Here is a 20,491-nt window from a genome sequence, read left to right as displayed (position 1 = left end):
AATCAGTACCCGTTCCTGCCTTCTCCCCGTATCCCCCAACTCCGCTATCTTCAAGAGTCCTATCTAACTCTCTCTTGAAAGTATCCAGAGAGCCGGCCTCCACCGCCCTCTGAAGCAGAGAATTCCACAGACTCACAACTCTGTGTGAAAGTGTTTCCTCATCTCCATTCTAAACGGCTTACCCCTTATTCTTAAACTGTGGCCCTTAGTTCTGGACTCCACCAACATCAGGGACATGTTTCTTGCCTCTAGCGTGTCCAAACCCTTAATAATCTTATATGTTTCAATAAGATACCCTCTCATCCTTCTAAATTCCAGAGTATACAAGCCCAGCCGCACCATTCTCTCAGCATATGTCAGTCCCGCCATCCCGGGAATTAACCTTGTAAACCTACGCTGCACTCCCTCAATAACAAGAATGTCCTTCCTCAAATTTGGAGACCAAAACTGCACACAATACTCCAGGTGTGGTCTCACTTTGGCCCTGTACAACTGCAGAAGGACCTCTTTGCTCCTATACCCAACTCCTCTTGTTATGAAGGCCAACATGCATACATAAAAACATAAAAAATAGGTGCAGGAGGAGGCCATTCGCTTTCTTCACTGCCTGCTGCATAATATATGCACCTATTTGTGGATATTGGATTTTATTGTTTGGAGAAAAAACTAGCTTTGTGCTGCAGTTAAAAATTAGCTATTCACATGTACACACGAAAAGAGGAGTTGTCACCTGGCCCCACCAGACCTGCCCGTCATTCAATATAGCAATGACTGATCTATGCTGGTCTCAACTACTTTTCTGTGCCAGTTCTCCAAAGCAATAAATTCTTCTCACTTTCAAATATTTATCCATCTTCACTTTAAATATTCTTCTATCTTTCACCACTTTCTGGTGCAGTGAATTTCCGAGATTCATTACCCCCACCAAATAAATGTTCATGCATCTCAGGTTTAAAACTTTGTCCCTTATCTTGTAATATATCTTTTTGTTCAAAACACTCCGACTAGTGAAAACATTTCAGCATCTACTATATCAAGCCCCCTTAGGATCTTTTATTTGAATAAAGTCACCACCCGTTCTTCCAAACTCCCAGGAACACAAGCCTAAATTGTTCACTAATCGTCTCATCCCAGGAATTGGCTTACAATGGATGTCTTCCAATGTAAATAAATCGTTTTAAGGGGACCAAAACTGTTTCCATCCAAAAGAAACAATCTGTACCGGTTCCAAGGCAAGAACTTAACGTTTCACCAAACTAATGTGCCACGCGGCAGTACAACATGAAATGTTGGCATTATATTCCTCTTCATGGCCTAATTATTTATTTAAACTCTACTTTCATCTTATGCCAAGGACAGAAAAGGGACACGAAAAAATCTACATTTGCTGTTGCAGAGCCACACTAATAACACAGAAAATTCAACAAATTAAGGATGTCAAGCACGTAAAGGAAGTGTTACATTATATTTCAAACAGAATCTTGAGTTTTAAGACTCGTGAACTATTAATCACCCCTATCCATCAGCAGTTATACAGAAATGTCATACCTTGTTTGCAGGCAGTCAGAATCTTCAAGTGGTTTCTTCATAGATTTTAGCTCTGGGTTTGGAACCTTAAATACAATTGTAAGTGCTAAGAAATCAAGTCTGGTTTTAAATTACACATTTTCCCCTCAAAACCTAGTGATATTTACCACATTTCTCAACAAGCCCTCAAGTGCTGGAAAGGCTATCTAATTAATTTGTTTTAATTTTATTTCTCAAGGAGGAATATTCCAAAATGGACTGATAGATTCCAATAATGATCTTAAATAATGATCTCGATAAGCAAATTACTCTGTCTCACAAATACAAATCTTAATAAGGCAATTCAAAAGATCAACTGAAAACAAACATAATTCCTTATACAAAATTGGCAACATATATTAAGAAAAAGACAAAACATTGGCATGGGAGAAAAATACAAATCAATTGTGTACCTATTGGAATTCTGTGTTCATTATCAGGAACTCAGGAAAGATGTAAAGATCATTGAGAGGGTACAAAACGTTCATGTCAATAATACAACATTGGGGTTTTAATAAAGTGGAGAAGCAGGCCACCTTTTGTTAAGTTTGAACAGAGAAAAAGGTAAACATAGAGATCAGGAAGTGATAAAAAGATCCGAGATCAAGAAGCTCAAACTCCATTTAAAAAGGCTTTTGAGAAACAGTGATGGAACAGGGTTTAAGGGCATTTTTAAAAACAGAGGCAAAGATAAATATGTACATTTGTGTGTGGGGAGGGGAATAAAATTAAAAGAAATGGAACGGTTTCAATCATTGAATGTTCACAAGCAAATCTTGATATGATTTTTAGGAGGAAGCCAATTGCCCATCAACATCTGTGCTGGCGCTCATAGTAATTAATGTCTTCCAATGGATTGACAAGCTCTATATTCAGAGTTTAAATCCTTGCATTTCCTATGGATCATTATATAAATTTGATACTAGTCCTCATGTGACCAAAACCCAATGCCTAATATTCAACTGTAACATCAAAACCATAATTCCTACCATAAGCATACCTACAATTCAAATTAGCCTTAATCTGATATATTCACGGGAATACTAGGTCTTTTCATTTTGGCAAATCTGTGCCTTCACTACCATTTTCTCAGAGATGTGGTAGTTTCATGAGAAATTAATAGATGAAAGACATAAATAACACACAATGCAACCAATATTTTAAAAAAGTATAGACAACAAGATAACTAGCATTTTTTTCAATTTTCTATTGGTTATTAACTGATTTTGAAAGGTTTAGAATTACCTTGCTCTTGTTTTTATTGAGATTTGTTGTTTCAGAGTCTCCTGGGGTAATTGTCGAAGCCATAGGAGTCAAACTCTCACTTTGATGTAGATTGATGAGTAGGGCTGATTTAGTATTTATTTCTGAAATAAATTTTCATCAATAACGAAATTGGCTTTGATATATTGCTTATAAACACTTGGCTTTTTCCCCCCAAACAGAGGGCTATCTTGTCCGCACCACTACATCTGGTCACAATGACCTGATTTTAGCCGGAATAAAAGTTCAACAGGGATAGCTTTGGAGTGGATGTGTGCCATTGTTGAGTTTGGGAACGTCAGAAAATTAAATACTCCAGATATCTCATGTAGATAGAGTGGAAAAGAAAGCTTTTGGTGTGCTGGCATTTATAAATCAGAGCATTGAGTATAGAAGTTGGGATGTAATGTTAAAATTGTACAAGGCATTGCTGAGGCCAATTCTGGAGTATGGTGTACAATTTTGGTCACCAAATTATAGGAAAGATGTCAACAAAATAGAGAGTACAGAGGAGATTTACTAGAATGTTGCCTGGGTTTCAGCACCTAAGTTACAGAGAAAGGCTGAACAAGATAGGTCTTTATTCTTTGGAGCTCAGAAGGTTAAGGGGTGACTTGATAGAGGTCTTTAAAATTATGAGAGGGATAGACAGAGTTGACGTGGATAAGCTTTTTCCATTGAGAGTAGGGAAGCTTCAAACAAGAGGACATGATTTGAGAATTAAGGGACAAAAGTTTAGGGGTAACATGAGGGGGAACTTCTTTACTCAGAAAGTGGTAGCTGTGTGGAATGAGCTTCCAGTGGAAGTGGTGGAGGCAGGTTCGATTTTATTATTTAAAAATAAATTGGATAGGTATATGGTCGGGAAAGGAATGGAGGGTTATAGGTAGATGGGACTAGGTGAGAGTAAGTGTTCGGCACGGACTAGAAGGGCCGAGATGGCCTGTTTCCGTGCTGTAATTGTTATATGGTTATATGGTTATGCTGAAGATTCAAACGGCAGAATTTTAACCAGAACTTTCCATTGAAAGTCCCCGACTAGGGACTGGCATTTCCAACAGTAACCAACTGTTTCACACAGGTAAAGCTAATGTGAATAAGTAGGCTTGAATTTTTATGAAGGGGTGGGGGGGGAGGAGTATCATTGAAAAGATCAAAAGGAGTATGTTGCGGAATTTGTGGATATATGGTACGAGGACTAAATCCAAAGAAACATTACAGTTCCGATTACCATACAAGCTAAGAATTTATCCAATGACTTCAGTGCCTCAGGTAAAAACATTAAAAAAGGATTCCAACTTTGTCAGCACTGACAAGATTCACAAGTACTGATGTTAAATAAAGTCATCATCTGTGGCCACGTAAAGCCAGGAGGGTTCAGAACCCTTTTTAAAAAAAAAAATTTTTTAAAACAGATTTAATTTTACAGCTTTTCCAGCATTTTGTTCTGTAGTTTTTGATTTTCTTTTAAGTTAAAGTAGTACCAGAAACACTAGTTGTTTTATGGAATAAATATTTTTAAATGGTAGTGAAAAGCAGCAGACACATTTTCTTCACAAAGGACAAATTAAGCTCATAAATTACCATTGCTATATCTTTTAACCAAGAAGTCTAAATCATTCCTTTTCAACAACCAAACAAAACCAATTTATTCGGCCAAACTCCAAATATTTCTTACATGCAAGATGCTGAATAAAGTGACTTTCATACAGTTCCACGTAACATAGAGAAAGTAGAATTACCACAGAGAACGTGAGGAGGATATGCAAGGTCCAACATTATGAAGGTTTTAAACAGTAGATAAACAAACTGTTCCACTGACAGTAACGACAGCACCAAAGTTTTAGGGAAAATGAGCAAGAAGAATTATGTGGCAAGTTGCACTGATCTGGTATGTTCTGAATAGTGGTGGAAGCGTACTTGAAGGTGGTTCTTTAAAATGGACACATTGACAGAAAATGGGAAAGAAGCATACTCGCTTCACACTCACGCTGTTATTTAGCTAATTAATAAGCAAGGATCGAAAAAGTTAGATGCTCAGACATCCACCAAACCCATGATTTTTAAATTAACTTAAAAATACTTGATAAAAGTATTCCAGTTGCAGATATTTTGTGTACAAGTTAGAAATGGTAGTGGTCATTCCTTTAATGCACACACACACACATCAATGCAGATAAGCAAGCACTAGAACTAAAGAAAATGGTCCACACCAGCAGCCCGATACATACATGATTACCTTGGCTGGAGCTGGCAGCATGGTGTAGCAGAGGAGAAGGAGGACAAGCAACATAAGAGTAGCTGGGTTTGGACCCTTGAGCAGCAAGTCGAGTTTCCTCACTGATCTAACAAAAAAATGTACTTATTTAAGACAACACACATTGCCAGGTTTAACAACGTAGAGTCGGAGATTATTGTAGCAAGCAAGCAGGAAACAAGGGCAGAAAGCATAAAAAAAGATCCTGAAACACACCCTTACCTTCCTAATCAAAGCATTTTGCAAAATTAATTCTATAATTTAAAGAACATTACAGTTTATGGGCATCAATCAAATGCAACAGACTCCAAAGTAATTAGATTTCAAGCTTAGTAAAGGATATCAAATCCATTCAACATTATATATAAAACACTGTTGTTCATTGGAGCTAACTCAGTACTAATTATTCTATACTAAACACCATGATCATTCCAAATTTAATCAGGAGTTTTAATTAGTAATCTTACTTTTTTATCTGTACTATTCATTCGATCCTTTGCTTCTTTGGCTTTCCGAATTGCCTTCAGCACCTCAACTGTATCAAGTTCTTTTCCCGTTGTAACAGTATTGTCCAGACAGACCTATGAGACGATGAGAACATAAGTAAAATTAGAAGTTGGCTTTGGTAAGAATATGGCAATGCCTCATTCACCATGTCACCAATTGCAATCCTCAGATTCTCTTACTGGCGTCAAGGATGTGTACAAAATAATATGTCACAAGTCATCCCATTACCAAGGAAACCACGTTACCCCAATTCCACACTCTTGAACCAGAATAAACAGCCTATCAGAACTACCTTGGCAAATCCTGACAAACGTTTTGTCTCAGAGAAAATATACAACACAGGAGCATAATTGGCTGGTTATATCTGTGCCGGTGGTCACAGAAAAGCTGCCCGACGTAATCCAACTTCAAGTAATAGATCAAAGGTGGCCACAAAATGCTGGAGTAACTCAGCGGATGAGGCAGCATCTCTGGAGAGAAGGAATGGGCGACGTTTCGGCGACACCCTTCGTCAGACTGATGCCAGGGGAGGGGGCGGGACAAAGATAGAATGTAGGCGGAGACAGTAAGACTAATGGGAGAACTGGGAAGGGGAATGGGATGGAGAGAGAAAGCAAGGGCTATCTGAAGTAATAGATCTGCAGTTCGAAAGTGGGGTCAAGGAAATAGCGTTCACATTTCCACGTCGAGCAGAGCCCCGTTTCCACCAATATTTCCACCACTACGCACAAGAAGCACAAGACACAAGAAGCGCAAGGCTGAACAATTTCTAATCTTATGATGTGGACTCGATAAGCTCTATAGTTATGGCCATCAAGTATATCTATATATTAATTTAGTGCAATTTTAAACCTTTAGCTACTCTTTAGTTAGATAAATTAACCACCCATTGGCTAGGTGATGTAACCTAACCATAATCCTTGTAATCCTTCAAGCAATTATTACAAATCTAATGTAGAGACAAGGAACTGCAGATGCTGGTTTATATATTTTTTTAAATACAGAAAATGCTATGTATCTTAGTAGGTCAGGCTGCATTTCTGGAGAACTCAGATTTCGGCTTGGGACCCTTCCACAACCCTGAACCATAACAGCCTTCACAATTCTGTGGTTACTCTACATTGTATGTTGCACTCTCATGGCTCTGTTTACTCATAATAACTTAGAATTTATTATATATTAATTAAATTGTTGTTGTCTTGGGGCTGCAAAGTTGCAGCAAGTAAGACTTTTGTTATTCCACTTCATATCTGATGCATACAATAAAACACACTCAAAACTGTTGATACCCAATCTTGTGAATTTGCACTTTGCTGACTCCTAGATAACCAAAATAACTTCAGTATGGATACTAAAAATGTACACAGTACTCTAACTAATATCTTGCTAATTTTCATATTCCAACTCGTTCACAATAGAGCCTTAATTGCTTCGGCCTGTGCAGGATCCCTTGGGCCTAGTTTCTAGTCATGTGAAAATAATGTTTTTCTATTCATCCCGAGGGCAGCACAGTGGTGCAGCGATAGAGTTGCTGCCTCACAATGTCAGTGCCCTGGGTTTGATCCTGATCTTGGGTGCTGTCTGTACGGAGTTTGTACATTTTCGCTGTGACCACGTGGGTTTTCTCCGAGTGCACAGGTTTCCTCTCACATTCCAAAGACGTACAGCTTTGTAAGTTAATTGACTTTGTTAGAAATTGTAAATTGCCCCTAGTGTGGAGGATAGTGCTAGTATGCGGGGTAATGTCTGACGCTGGGCCGAAGGGCCGTTTTCACACTATACAGGTACACAACCTTTTATCCGAAATTCCTGAAACCGAAAAGCTCCAAAAACCGGACATTTTTTCCAGGATGTCGTCTGCACACCAAAGCTCACGTTTGGCGCCAAACTTGACCCGAAACGACCCACGGTCAACCCAGGTGTGTACTACTGTAGCTACTTAACATCTGTAAATCATTGCTTAAATGTTAGTCAGTTAGTTTGGAGGTCTTTTATGTGGTTGGGGGGGGGGGAAGGGAGGAAACTTTAATTCTTAGTCCCCTACCTGGTCGGAGAGGCAGCATCCCTCCAAACTGCTTCTTCGCCCCGTCCTCGCAGCCTACCATCGAAAATGGAGCGGCGTTTCCTGTCGGGACTGGCCGGGACTACAGCTTCGGCGGCGGCGCAGCGCTGGGATACCAGTGGGGAGCGGGCGATGCCTTACCGGGTCGCCGTGCGGTAAGCTCTGGAGCGTTGTGGCCGGCGACTCCCAACATCGCGGAGCTGGGGCTGCGGGCGTCCGGCCGCGGGCGGCGCTGGATTTGGAGCGCCGCGGAGCCAGGGATCGAGTTTGCCAGGGTCGGAGCTCCAACCGGCGCGGCCTGAGGGCTACGAGTACCCCGGTCTCCGGGGAGGAGGCAGCCGCTCCAGACTTTCTCAGCCGCTGAGGAATTGTTTCACCCGACGCTGGAGTTCACGGCAAGAGGGCCCTGAAAATCATCGGACTGGCTACTGCATGTAAGTATATTTTCATGTGTTTAGCTTAGTTTGAGCCAGTTTATGTTTAAAGTTTTACTTAATGTTTTATTTATTTTTTTTTAATTATTTATTCGGGGGATTCAAGAATCCCCGAGCTAGGCCACCTAAGGCCATGTAGCCCCGCTAGGGTGACAAGAGAGCGCTACCTCCCTCACCGAGTAACTGCCGGGATCGAGGCGCAAACTCGTGACCTTGCGGCCACGAGCCGAGCACTCTACCACTGAGCCACCCGGTCCCCTGTAATGCTTTATCAAAAAAACGTTAAAATCTACGCTAAAAATCTTCCATTCCGAAATCCGAAAAATTCCGAAATCCGAAAAGTGTCTGGTCCCAAGGCTTTCGGATAAAAGGTTGTGCACCTGTATTTCTAAACTGAAGTAAATTAAATTGAAGTAATTTTACATTGTCTACTCCCTTCTTTCTCACAAGTCATCTGTGCACACAATGCAAAGTTCGTGTCTACCATTTAACTCACTATTGCCCTTGGTTCTATATAATCGCAAACATCCTAGTCAATGTGCAGCTCTTGAGAGAGAAAATTGAGATATGGGGAGTAGGGGGAAGAACATTTTTGCCACCCCTATAATCAGTCCGAAGAAGAATTACGACCCGAAACGTCACCTATTTATGTTCTCCAGAAATGCTGCCTGACCCACTGAGTTACTCAAGCACTATGTCTTCTTTTATAAACCAGCACCAACTGGTTCCACATATATAACAGTTAATATCAGATTTTTCTGAACGTGACCAGTTTTACAGGGAAGGAGTATCTCCAAAATGCATAATAAAAATGTTCCAAGCTTAATGAAGTTTGCCCAAAAATACATTTTCTCCAACATTTATGTACAAATCCACTTTGGAATTCAAATAATCAAAAAACCCAACGGTAGAACATTCAGATTGGCATTAAATGAACAAATGTTACATATTTCTACTTTCAATTGAACTGTTATTGTATCTCTGTTACCTCTGAGGCACGATCTCCAAATTGTGCAAGCACCTTTGTTCTGTAATCAGGAATGATGCTCAAGGGGTTGTTAATTAGAACGACCTTCTCCAGACACGGCAAGCTCCCAATGTTTTTGATTTCTTCTATCTGAAAAACCATTAACCTTGAAGTCATTTGGCATTAAACTCTAGGAAACATTGTTTTATTACTGTGTGAAAAAGGGCACAACACATATATAGACGAGGATCCTCACCAAAGTATCAAATACAGGTGTAATATCAATGCTGAAGAATCAACTGGATGGCTTAGATTTGGTGCAGGTGTGCAAACCATTCTGTTGGATGGACAATACAGTTACTGAACCAACAGAGATAGTTCTAGACCATTGATCGAGAAACAGAAGTCTGAATGTTAACTTCGCAATTGGGAAATTTAAATCTGTTAAATCCAATGTATTCAGTAATAGTAATCATGAAACTACCAGATTGTCTAATAATAAATATATCTGATTCAATGTATTTATTATTAGATGTATTTATTATTCCCTCACAGAGGTTCACCTTGGTTAAATCCCTCCCTACCTATGTTCAAGACACCTCAGACATTCTCCGTCGTCTCCGCGCATTCCATTCTCTCAGCCCTCACCTTCACCATGGACACACACCAACCCCCCTCCCCACACCACCCCTCCCCCACACCACACCCTCCCCCTCACCCCCACACCACCCCCTCCCCCACATCACACCCCCCCACCACACCCCTCCCCCACATCACACCCCCCTCCCCACGCTGACCCCCTCCCCCACTGACCCCCCTCCCCCACTGACCCCCCTCCCCCACACTGACACCCCCCTCCCCCACTGACCCCTCGCCCCCACACCCCCCCCCCCCCACCCCCGCCACCCGCCCCCCACACCCCCACCCCCCCCACCCCCCACCCCCCCCCCCCCCCCACCCCCCACCCCCCCCCCCCCCCCCCCCCCCCCCCCCCCACCCCACCAACCCCCCCCCCCCCACCCCCCCCCCCCCCCCCCCCACCCCCCCCCCCCACCCCACAACCCCACCCCCCCAACACCCACCCCCCCCCCCCACCCCCCACCCACCCCCAACCCCCCCCCACACACTACCCCCCCCCCCCCCACCCCCCCACCCCTCCCACCCGCCCCCCCCCTCCCCACCCCTCCCCCAGCCCCCCCCCTCCCCCCACCACCCCCCCCCCCCCCCCCCCCCACGCCCCCCCCCAACCCCCCCCACCCCCACCACCCCCCCCCGCCCCACCCCCCCCCACCCTCCCCACCCCCACCTCCCCCCCCCCCCCCCCCCCCGTCCCCCCCTCTCCTACCCCACACCCCCCCCCCTCTCCTACACCCTCCCCACCCCCCCCCTCTCCTACACCACCCCCCCCCCCTCTCCTCCACCACCCCCCCCCCTCTCCTACACCACCCCCCCCCCTCTCCTACACCACCCCCCCCCCTCTCCCCCACCCCCCCCCCCCTCCCCTCCCCTCCTACACCACCCCCCCCCTCCCACCCCCCCCCCCTCTCCTCCCCCCCCCCCCCCCCCTCTCCTACCCCCCCCCCCCCCCTCTCCTACCCCACCACCCCCCCCTCTCCTACCCCCACACCCCCCCCCCCCCTCCCCCACCCACCCCCCCACTACCCCCCCCTCTCCTACACCCCCCCCCCCCCCCTCTCCTCCCCCCCCCCCCCCTCTCCTCCCCCTCGCCCCCCCCCCCCGCCCCCTCCTCCCCCCCTCCCCCCTCCTCCCCCCCCCCCCCCCCTCCTCCCCCCCCCCACCCCCCCCCCTCTCCTCCCCCCCCCCCCCCCTCCTCCTACCCCCACCCCCCCCCTCCTACACCACCCCCCCCCTCCTACACCACCCCCCTCTCCTACACCACCCCCCCCTCTCCTACACCACACCCCCCCCCCCTCTCCTACACCACCCCCTCTCCCACACCATGGTGGAATATTGCATTGGTGAATGGGTTGCATTGAGGGACCAGGCCTCCCGTGTGACTGGGACCCAACGGGTCCCACTTAGTCTATTGTCATTTAAACCCGAGAACTCCAGCCCCAATTTCACCATGACAATAACTTAACTAGAACAAGAGTAGCTGTATAAGGTGGCAGCTCGCCACCATCTCCAAGTGCAATTAGGGACAATAATAAATATTAAATATTGCCTGTGTCAGCAAAAAACAAGATCATGAATGTGAACAATACTCAACAACGTACCTCGGTGACTGCCAATCACCCCCCCACCCCCCGGACACTTATTATCACTTATTATTATTTATTCAAATCATTTGCTATGTCGCTCTTCCAGGGAGATGCTAAATGCATTTCGTTGTCTCTGTACTGTACACTGACAATGACAATTAAAATTGAATCTGAATCTGAATCGGAATCTGAACAAAAAAATCTTCAAACCAATTAACCATATTTTCCTCTAAGGCGAGCAGCCCCAGCTATCCTAGCTGTTCAGTATTAATTTCTCATCCCAGAGTAATAAACAACATTTTTCTGCTGCTCTCCAAAACCTTGACATTCTTCCTAAACTATGGTGGCCTGTTTTAAACATAATATTCCAGCTCAGTCCAAAAATTATGACATGAAGTTGAAGGAGTATTTAAAATATTTTGCACAAATAGACAAAATTACCTGTGATACTTTATTGGTGCTGAGATCCAAGTTAACCAATGAGTAAAGTTTGTTAAGCCCAGTTAGACTTTCCAATTGGTTTCCTGACAAATTCAAGGTTTTGATGTTTCCAAGTTTAGTATGTACACCTTGCAATAACGTAAGCTTGTTGAATGATAAATCCAAATGAATGAGATTATAAAGATGCTGAAAAGAAAGAAAATCACAAGAGAACATTAGAATGAGATTATTAATTAACTTAACTTCTGCTTAAAGTACAAAGTAAGTTTAGTGGCTTTGCTTCATTTCAAAATGTCATATGCACAAGTAGTTCTAATTAGTAAAAAGAAAAACTAACGACCAGTTATATGCTAAACATCTTATCCTTCTTGTGTCACTGGCAAAGAAGGGAAATGCAATAATGGAGTATGTTACACTATCAAATAAACCTCAGTTCATGTGCCCACAACCCAAATTCCCAGCATTCTTCCACCCACCATTCAATAAGATTACAATTACTGGCCCAATATACCATGAACTCATAATTACATATCTATTATTTTACCTAGTCTGACTTGCATATAACTCCACATACATCAAGGGCAATATTGACTATTAACTACCCTGTTAACCATCAATTGTAGAACTGTTGTGTGGCACTACCCATGTGCTAAATATGATATCATAATTGTGAATAATATAACTCTGAAGTACTGTGCAGCAGAAAAATAAACAAATAACATGGGCTAGTTAAAGTACAAATAAAAGCCCAAGAAAGGTAATCCACATTTACGAAAAAGAGACGTGAAATCTTGATATTCCAATCAGCCAAATTCCAGAGGTTGGGTGAAAGCGACTTTCTTCAACATCACAACAGCATCTAATGGAGCGTGACATCTAGGAGCCCTGGGAAGCACTTCTTGGCAAACTGTAACTCGGCCATCCTATTTTTGCAGCTAACCAGTGGCTTGCATCTTGCATTTCTGTATTTCTGTTCATGGTCTTCAGCGGACAGTGGTCATTGACAAAACCACACCTGACTCCCGAAGAGTGTTTTTGATCTGTCGGACAGGTGTTTGGGGATATTTCTTTATTATAAAGATAATTCTTCTGTCATCAGCTGTGGGTCTTCCTTGGCCTGCCAGTAGGCTCACCAGCACTCTTTCTTCTTAGTGATGTACCAAACAGTTGATTTTGGTAAGCCTAAGGTTTGGCTGATGTCTCTAACAGTTTTATTCTTGTTTCACAGTCTCATAATGGCTTCTTTGACTTTCATTGGCACAACTTTGGTCCTCATGTTGATAAACAGCAATAAACGTTTCCAAGGGTGATTGAAAGACTACAGGAAAGACTAGGTGCTGAGAGCTCTCTTATACCTACATTAAGGAGGCAATTAAACACTCCTGAGCAATTACATCACCTGTGAAGTCCCAAACATTATGGTGCCTTGAAATGGGGGGGGGGGGGGAACTATGTATAAACACAGCTGTAATTCCTACATGGTGAAACCGAAAGGTATAAAAATAGCCTTTAATAAAATCCGACAATGTGCACTTTAACCACGTGTGATTTTTTCTATTACAAATCTCAAATTGTGGAGTACAGAGGCAAATAAATAAATGGTGGGTCTTTGTCCCAAACATTATGGAGGGCACAATAGATGTCAGGGAATGCCCAACTACAACAAGAGTGTCTAACCACCTTATTGTTGACATTCAATTGTATTAGCCACATTTTCTGGGTATGCTATCAACATGCCTTTTCTAAGTACATTTTGGCATGCCCTCTTAAATGGAGCATCTTTCCATCTTCATCTTCCGACAAGTTTCCCCAAAAAAACAAAGATGCTGAATAAATTCAAGATGCTGTGGTAGTTGTTTTTTAAAATAAAGTTAATCATATTGTGCAGTTATCCAATGAATACAAAAAGGCTGCCTGTTAATAAAACAATTCACTGGCAACTTGTGGTTAACTGCAGTCAAGTGCAAGTAGTGATTAGCAGTTTGGAAATTCTCAGAAACATCAGGAGACTTTCTACCTGTAAATTCTCCATAACTGTTATTTCATTGTAACTTAGATCCAGAAATTCCACTTTAGGTATTAGTCTCTGTAAAATAAAATATTAAATTATAAACTATGCAACAGCAAATCAAAAACTAATAGGTTCTATACATTTTATAGTAAAGTTTGCTGTATATTATTGTGATGCATGTGTACTCCGGTATAACCACTTAGGAATGGTTGAAAAGGATAAAGAACAAATGAAACCAGTTTTACGCTGGGAAACGTCAACAGAATTAATATGCCAGAGAATAGTCAACCTGATATTAGAACAGCAACAGCAATCTTGGAACAAGCCCTATACCTATACGGGACGACAGATGGCACAATGGGCTAAGTGTTCGGCTGGCGACCGGAAGGTGGCCGGTTCGAATCCCGCTTGGAGTGCATACTGTCGTTGTGTCCTTGGGCAAGACACTTCACCCACCTTTGCCTGTGTGTGAATGTGTGTGAGTGATTGGTGGTGGTCGGAGGGGCCGTAGGCGCAGAATGGCAGCCACGCTTCCGTCAGTCTGCCCCAGGGCAGCTGTGGCTACAGAAGTAGCTTACCACCACCGAGTGTGACTGAGGAGTGAATTAATAATGCGATGTAAAGCGCCTTGAGTATTAGAAAGGCGCTATATAAATCCCATCCATTATTATTATTATTACTTAATTGCAAAATGTTTCACCCATGTTAAAATTCAATGCAAGCAACACACTGATCACTAATTGGAATTATTCTTAACAGATAAAGGGGCTATAATCTGGACTTCCTTTTAACAGTATTAGGATAGATGAGGCGAGGAAGAGAAACAAAAAAGGATTGCTATTTACTTACTATTCCACAACATGATGTGAAATGTAGTTCATAGATGCTCTTTCCATTATACAATGGGATCATTATTATTTTTTCATATATTTATATTTCCTTGAACTAAGTAGATGTTATGAACTTTCAAATCTCCTTTAGAAGGCCCAATGCAACCCTGCTGTCACCTCCTACCATTCAAGTTCAAGTTCAAGTGAGTTTATTGTCATGTGTCCCTGTATAGGACAATGAAATTCTTGCTTTGCTTAAGCACACAGAAAATAGTAGGCATTTACTACAAAACAGATAAATGTGTCCATATACCATGATATAAATATATACACACATGAATAAATAAACTGGTAAAGTGCAAATAACAGAAAGTGGTTATTAATAATCAGAGTTTTGTCCGAGCCAGGTTTAATAGCCTGATGGCTGTGGGGAAGTAGCTATTCCTGAACCTGGTTGTTGCAGTCTTCAGGCTCCTGTACCTTCTACCTGAAGGTAGCAGGGAGATGAGTGTGTGGGCAGGATGGTGTGGGTCTTTGATGATACTGCCAGCCTTTTTGAGGCACCGACTGCAATAAATCCCCTCGATGGAAGGAAGGTCAGAGCCGACCATGCTCTACTGTTCACCCATATCTCAGTCTAACCCTTTGCTGTATCTTACAATGTTGCATTTTAAGTTAGTTTACACTTCTACCCTGGCATACCTTATCAAGCCAAGCCTATCTTAGTCTGCTACCTGCTAAATATACACGTGCATTCTGGCCAGTTATTGACAACTAAACCAGTACCTTCCATGTGGTTACCCTGGATGATGATACAAAGAGATATCCGTCAGCAGCCCAGAACAACTACTTAATGTAATGGGCAAGGGTTTTATAAATTGACCTCCAATTCCCACGGGTTTACAGTAGGATCTGTTGAACGAATGGAATAATGAAAATGTCATATCGTTGAAGTAAGCTTTGCAACTTAAGGTCATAAGGAATAGGAGTAGAATTAGGCCATTCGGCCCTTCAATTCTACTCCACCATTCAATCATGGCTGATGTATCTCTCCCTCCTAACCCCATTTCCCTGCCTTCGCCCCATAACCTATCACACCTGTACTAATCAAGAATCTATCTCTGCCTTAAAAATATCTGTCGACTTGGCCTCCACAGCCTTCTATGGCAAAGAATTCCAGATTCACAACCCTCTGACTAAAGAAATGTCTCCTTATCTCCTTCCTAAAGGAATGTCCTTTAATTCTGAGGCTATGACCTCTGGTCCTAGACTCTCCCACCAGAAACATCCTCTCCACATCTATCCAAGCCTTTCACTATTCTGTATGTTTCAATGAGGTCCCCCTCATTCAACTAAACTCCAACAGGTACAGGCCCAGTGCCGACAAACACTCATCATAGGTTAATCTATTCATTCCTGGGATCATTCTTGTAAACCTCCTCTGGAATCTCTCCAGAGCCAGCACATCCTTCCTCAGATATGGTGCCCAAAATTGCTCACAATATTCCAAATGCGGCCTGACCAGCACCTTATAGAGCCTCAACATTACATCCCTGTTTTTGTATAAAAGTCCTCTTGAAATAAATGCGAGCATTGAGTTTGCTTTCTTTACTACCGATTCAACTTGCAGATTAACTTTTTGGGAATCCTGCAACAGCACTCCCAAGTCCCTTTGCATCTCCGATTTCTGGATTCTCACCCCATTTAGAATATAGTCTATGCCTTTATTCCTACTACCAATATGCATGACTCCACACTTTGCTACATTACACTCTATCTGCCACTTCTCTGCCCACTCTCCCAACCTGTCCAAGTCCTTCTGCAGAGTCCCTGCTTTCTCTACACTACCTGCCCCTCCACCTATTTTCGTATCATCCGCAAATTTTGCCACAAAGCCTTCAATCCCCTCGTCCAAATCAATAACATACAAAGTGAAGTGAATACCAACCACCGAAGGTAGACAAAAATGCTGGAGAAACTCAGCGGGTGAGGCAGCATTTATGGAGCGAAGGAATAGGTGATGTTTCGGGTCGAGACCCTTCTTCAGACCTGTTACCAACCACTGAAGTCAGGCTAACCGGCCTATAGTTTCCACTATTGTGCCTTGCTCCCTTTTTATGCAGCGGGGCAATATTGGCAATTTTCCAATCATCTGGGACTACTCCAGACTCTAGTCATTCCTGAAATATCACCTCCACAATCTCTGAAGCCACCTCTTTCAGAAACCTAGGGTGTGGTCCATCTGGCCCAGGTGACATCCACCTCCAGCCCTTTCAGCTTCCCAAGCAGCTTCTCCCTATTAATAACCACTCCACTAACTTTCACCCTCTAACTCTCTTGAATTTCAGACACGTTGCTGGTGTCGTCCGCAGAGAAGACAGATGCAAAAAAGTTATTCAACTCCTCTGCCATTTCTTTATTCTCCATTATCACTTCTCCTGCATCATTCTCCAACGGTCCAATGTCCACTCCTGCCTCTTTCGTGCTCTTTATATAACTGAAGAAACTCTTGCTATCCTCTTTTATATTATTGGCCAGCTTACCTTCGTATTTCATCTTTTCTCCCAGTGTTGTCTTTTTAGTTACCCTCTGTTGTTCTTTAATAGCTTTCCAAACCTCTGGCCTCTAACTAATCTTTACTATGTTATACGCCTTCTCTTTGAGCTTTATACTGTCCTTGACTTCCCTTGTCAGCCACGGTGATAATCCAAAGATTATTACCTTTTCGCTTTTTTTGCTTTTCAATTTGGTACCAACTGCTCAAATTCCATTAGCACAACCTCTTTCCTTGTTCTAACTATGTCATTGGCACCCACATGGACCACGATGACTGGATCTTTCCCCTCCCACTCCAAGTTCCTCTGCAACTTTTCCATTATAACATTACAAATATTCTAGTGCGTCAATGGATATATAAACAAGATATGTGGGTTTGATTTTGGAAGACTAGCCTTCAGAAAGTCCAAATTAGTGAATGCAGCCAAATAGCCTGTTCGAGTAAAGTTGTCATATTACGGAAAATTTAAAGCTTGCACACACCATATTCCTCTCATCAACTTCACCTTTTTAAAAACTGAAAATTTGAAATCTAGTCTTCAAACAATTCTATTTGTAATAATTCATGGCTAAAAGTGACATGCATAGACTATCAGCATAGCGACACTGCTGCCTATTAATGTGCAAAATGCTGGAGGGGGATTATTCAAAACTCCAGATTGTAGGTATGTTGCAAAGCCTACCTGAAGCGTCGTTGAAAATCTGCCGCTGCGGGTGTGCGCGATTTTGGCGCCGTTTAGAGGGGGCGGGTTTAAAACGCGATTTTCTCTAGGCTGTTCAAATCGAAGATGTTCAGCCTAGTTAATTATTAACGAAAAATCGCTGGAAGACCCCGTCGCAAAAGCTATTATTAGTTTTAAAGGCCTCTTATAATAGTTATAGTAGTTTAAAAATCAATCTCTAAACCCGCGACCGCCAGCAACCGCAGGGTCTCATAAAGCAAATAATTGAAGTTAAGCTGTATATTTTTACATTAAAAAGGGCTTCTAAAGATCCCTTTATACAAAGTTTAATATTGCGAGTAGCTCATTTTGGGCCCATTATATCCCGCAATATTTTTCTCGGCATTTGGGGCACAAATCTACCGCAATGTGAACGTTCTAAACCAGCGCGTTCCACAGGGACCCACTGGAAAGCTGATTTAAATGGGCATTTATTTACAGCAATTGAACACTAAATTCCTTCCATTTGGTCTATAAATTAATGTAAATGAGATTTAAAAATCATGTTTTATTGTGAATTATTTGTGAATATTATTTGGACATTTAGGCTATTTAAAAATGTTAATCATTTATTAAGAAATGGATAGATGTTTAGATCTAGTAATTGAAGTCTGAAATTAGCTACAATTAGGTAACTAACTAATTATATGCTTTAATTTCAGGTCATCCAAGTAAGATTATTTTATATTTGTTTCAGAATGCTTCAATCTATGATAACTGAAATTTTCATTCAGTTCTCTTAATTTTTAAGAAAGTTATGGGCTTTTGACTGTTCACGATCACAGCTTTTTTGTTATGTCCATAGAAAATCAATAGGGAACAAGATGCTCATTTCCGAGTATGAAAATGGCCATAACTTTTTTAATACTTGAGATATGAAAGTGAATTAGGTGTCAAATTAAACTTATTTTTATGCTTTATCTGATGGGATAAATTACAGACTTGATTTTTAAAATCTCAAAATTTTGTAACATTGCTACAGATTGCTATTTTGAATGAAAAATGAAAATGAAAGGTAGATTACAGAAAATGCAGTTAGTTGAAAGATAAAGGCAATTGAAACACAAGAATAATGTTTTTTCTTGGACTGGACGTATACACATCTTTCCTTACCACAGATTCATCAATGTTAGATACTTGATTATGACTCATGTCAAGTGTAGTCAGTATATTCCATCTTGGGATAAAAGCAGCAACTGGATGCTCAGATGCCATCCCTTCTACCTCCCAATGTTCAAATTCAGAAGCTTCTGGCACAAGAATATCCTGGTTAAAACAAAGCAAGCTCATCAAGGCAATGCTTCAAAGGAAGTCGAGCACCATCACAAGCAATAAAGCATTCACAATACTAAATACATCTGTTAAAAACAAAGCTGTGTTTATCATGTTAAAAAAATATTGTGAACACAGATTTTCTAAAAGGTCTCACCACAACTCCAAACTTGCAACCTAACCCATGCTCAATGTCCAATCAGGAACGATGTTTGAAATGGGGATAAGGTGGTATGTTATTGGAGAAACTCTGAGAAAGGTGACTTTCCTCCCCTTCCCACTGCCCCCAAGCAAAATTTCCTGAATTGGGAAAGATTAGGTATTGAGAAACAATGTCAATTTAGCTTAAGGTACCATCTTAATAAAGGAAAGCATGGTTAGAACATCTCGAGGAAAATCAACAAGGTGGCAATTTCTGAATTAATTTCTCATTTTCAATGAAAGAAGAGGTGCTGGCAATCTAGTTATCCATCTCTTTTGACCACCATTAGCTGAATTTGAATAAACAAATAGTCCATGTCTCAAGCTCTACTGAAATCATATTCAGCTTTCCTTCAAGACCGCTGTATTTTTTGAGACAAATCTGGAAATTCTGCAAATCCTCAGCCAATTTCTCCCATTAATTCACTTGCAGATTACCCAAGGAGCAAGTGAAATGCCATACTTCTTCTTGGACAATCCCTCGTGATCCAAGATGAATTGCTTCCACTCTAGTTCTGTATTTTCCCGTGTGGCCAATATGAAGCCATTGGAATGCCAGAGGTGGCGGTGGAACGTGCTTGACAGGCTGGTAGGTGGGTGGCTTGGGAGCTAGTGTTCTCCTTTATTTGTGCATATACAGTGCATTCAGAAAATATTCAGACCCCTTCATTTTTTCCACATTTTGTTAAGTTACAGCCTTATTTTAAAATGGATTAAATTAATTTTTTTTAATCATCGATCTACACACAATACCCCAGAATGATGAAGCGAAAACAGATGTTTAGAAATTTTTGTAAAGGAATTGAAAATAAATAACTGAAATATCACATTTACGTAAGTATTCAGACCCTTTGCTATGACACTCAAATTTGAGCTTAGATTCATCCCGTTTCCATTGATTATCCTTGAGATGTTTCTACAACTTGATTGGAGTCCACCATAGGTAAATTAAATTGATTGGACATGATTTGGAAAGGCACAACCTGTCCATACAAGGTCCCACAGTTGACAGTGCATGTCAGAGCAAAAACCAAGCCATGAAGACAAAGGAATTCTCCGTAGACCTCCGGGACAGGATTGTGTCGAGACACAGATCTGGGGAAGGGTATAAAACAATTTCTGCAGCATTGCAGGTCCCGAAGAGCACAGTGGCCTCCATCATTCTTAAATGGAAGAACTT

General features: G+C 42.1%; 1 protein-coding gene across 4 annotated transcripts in view; it reads right to left on the bottom strand.

Annotated features, from left to right (window-relative positions):
* The window catches only part of nisch (nischarin), a 60,563-nt gene that overhangs the window by 12,172 nt on the left and 27,900 nt on the right, over nt 1-20,491 (bottom strand). For 2 of the 4 annotated variants that reach the window (XM_033037286.1, XM_033037287.1), the window contains exons 8-15: nt 18,952-19,104; nt 13,737-13,805; nt 11,720-11,905; nt 9,078-9,206; nt 5,554-5,667; nt 5,069-5,174; nt 2,812-2,933; nt 1,549-1,613 (exon numbers count right to left, since the gene is read on the bottom strand). In XM_033037286.1, the coding sequence (XP_032893177.1) occupies nt 1,549-1,613; nt 2,812-2,933; nt 5,069-5,174; nt 5,554-5,667; nt 9,078-9,206; nt 11,720-11,905; nt 13,737-13,805; nt 18,952-19,104 (944 nt within the window). Of the gene's footprint in view, nt 1-1,548; nt 1,614-2,811; nt 2,934-5,060; nt 5,175-5,553; nt 5,668-9,077; nt 9,207-11,719; nt 11,906-13,736; nt 13,806-18,951; nt 19,105-20,491 lie in introns of those variants that run through there. The other 2 variants (XR_004414707.1, XM_033037288.1) reach the window with 2 other exon arrangements.

Source organism: Amblyraja radiata, chromosome 18 (genome assembly GCF_010909765.2).
Source record: "Amblyraja radiata isolate CabotCenter1 chromosome 18, sAmbRad1.1.pri, whole genome shotgun sequence".
Lineage (NCBI taxonomy): Eukaryota > Metazoa > Chordata > Chondrichthyes > Rajiformes > Rajidae > Amblyraja > Amblyraja radiata.
The sequence above is the reverse complement of the archived record's forward strand: the minus strand, read 5'-3'. Positions and strand labels throughout refer to the sequence as shown.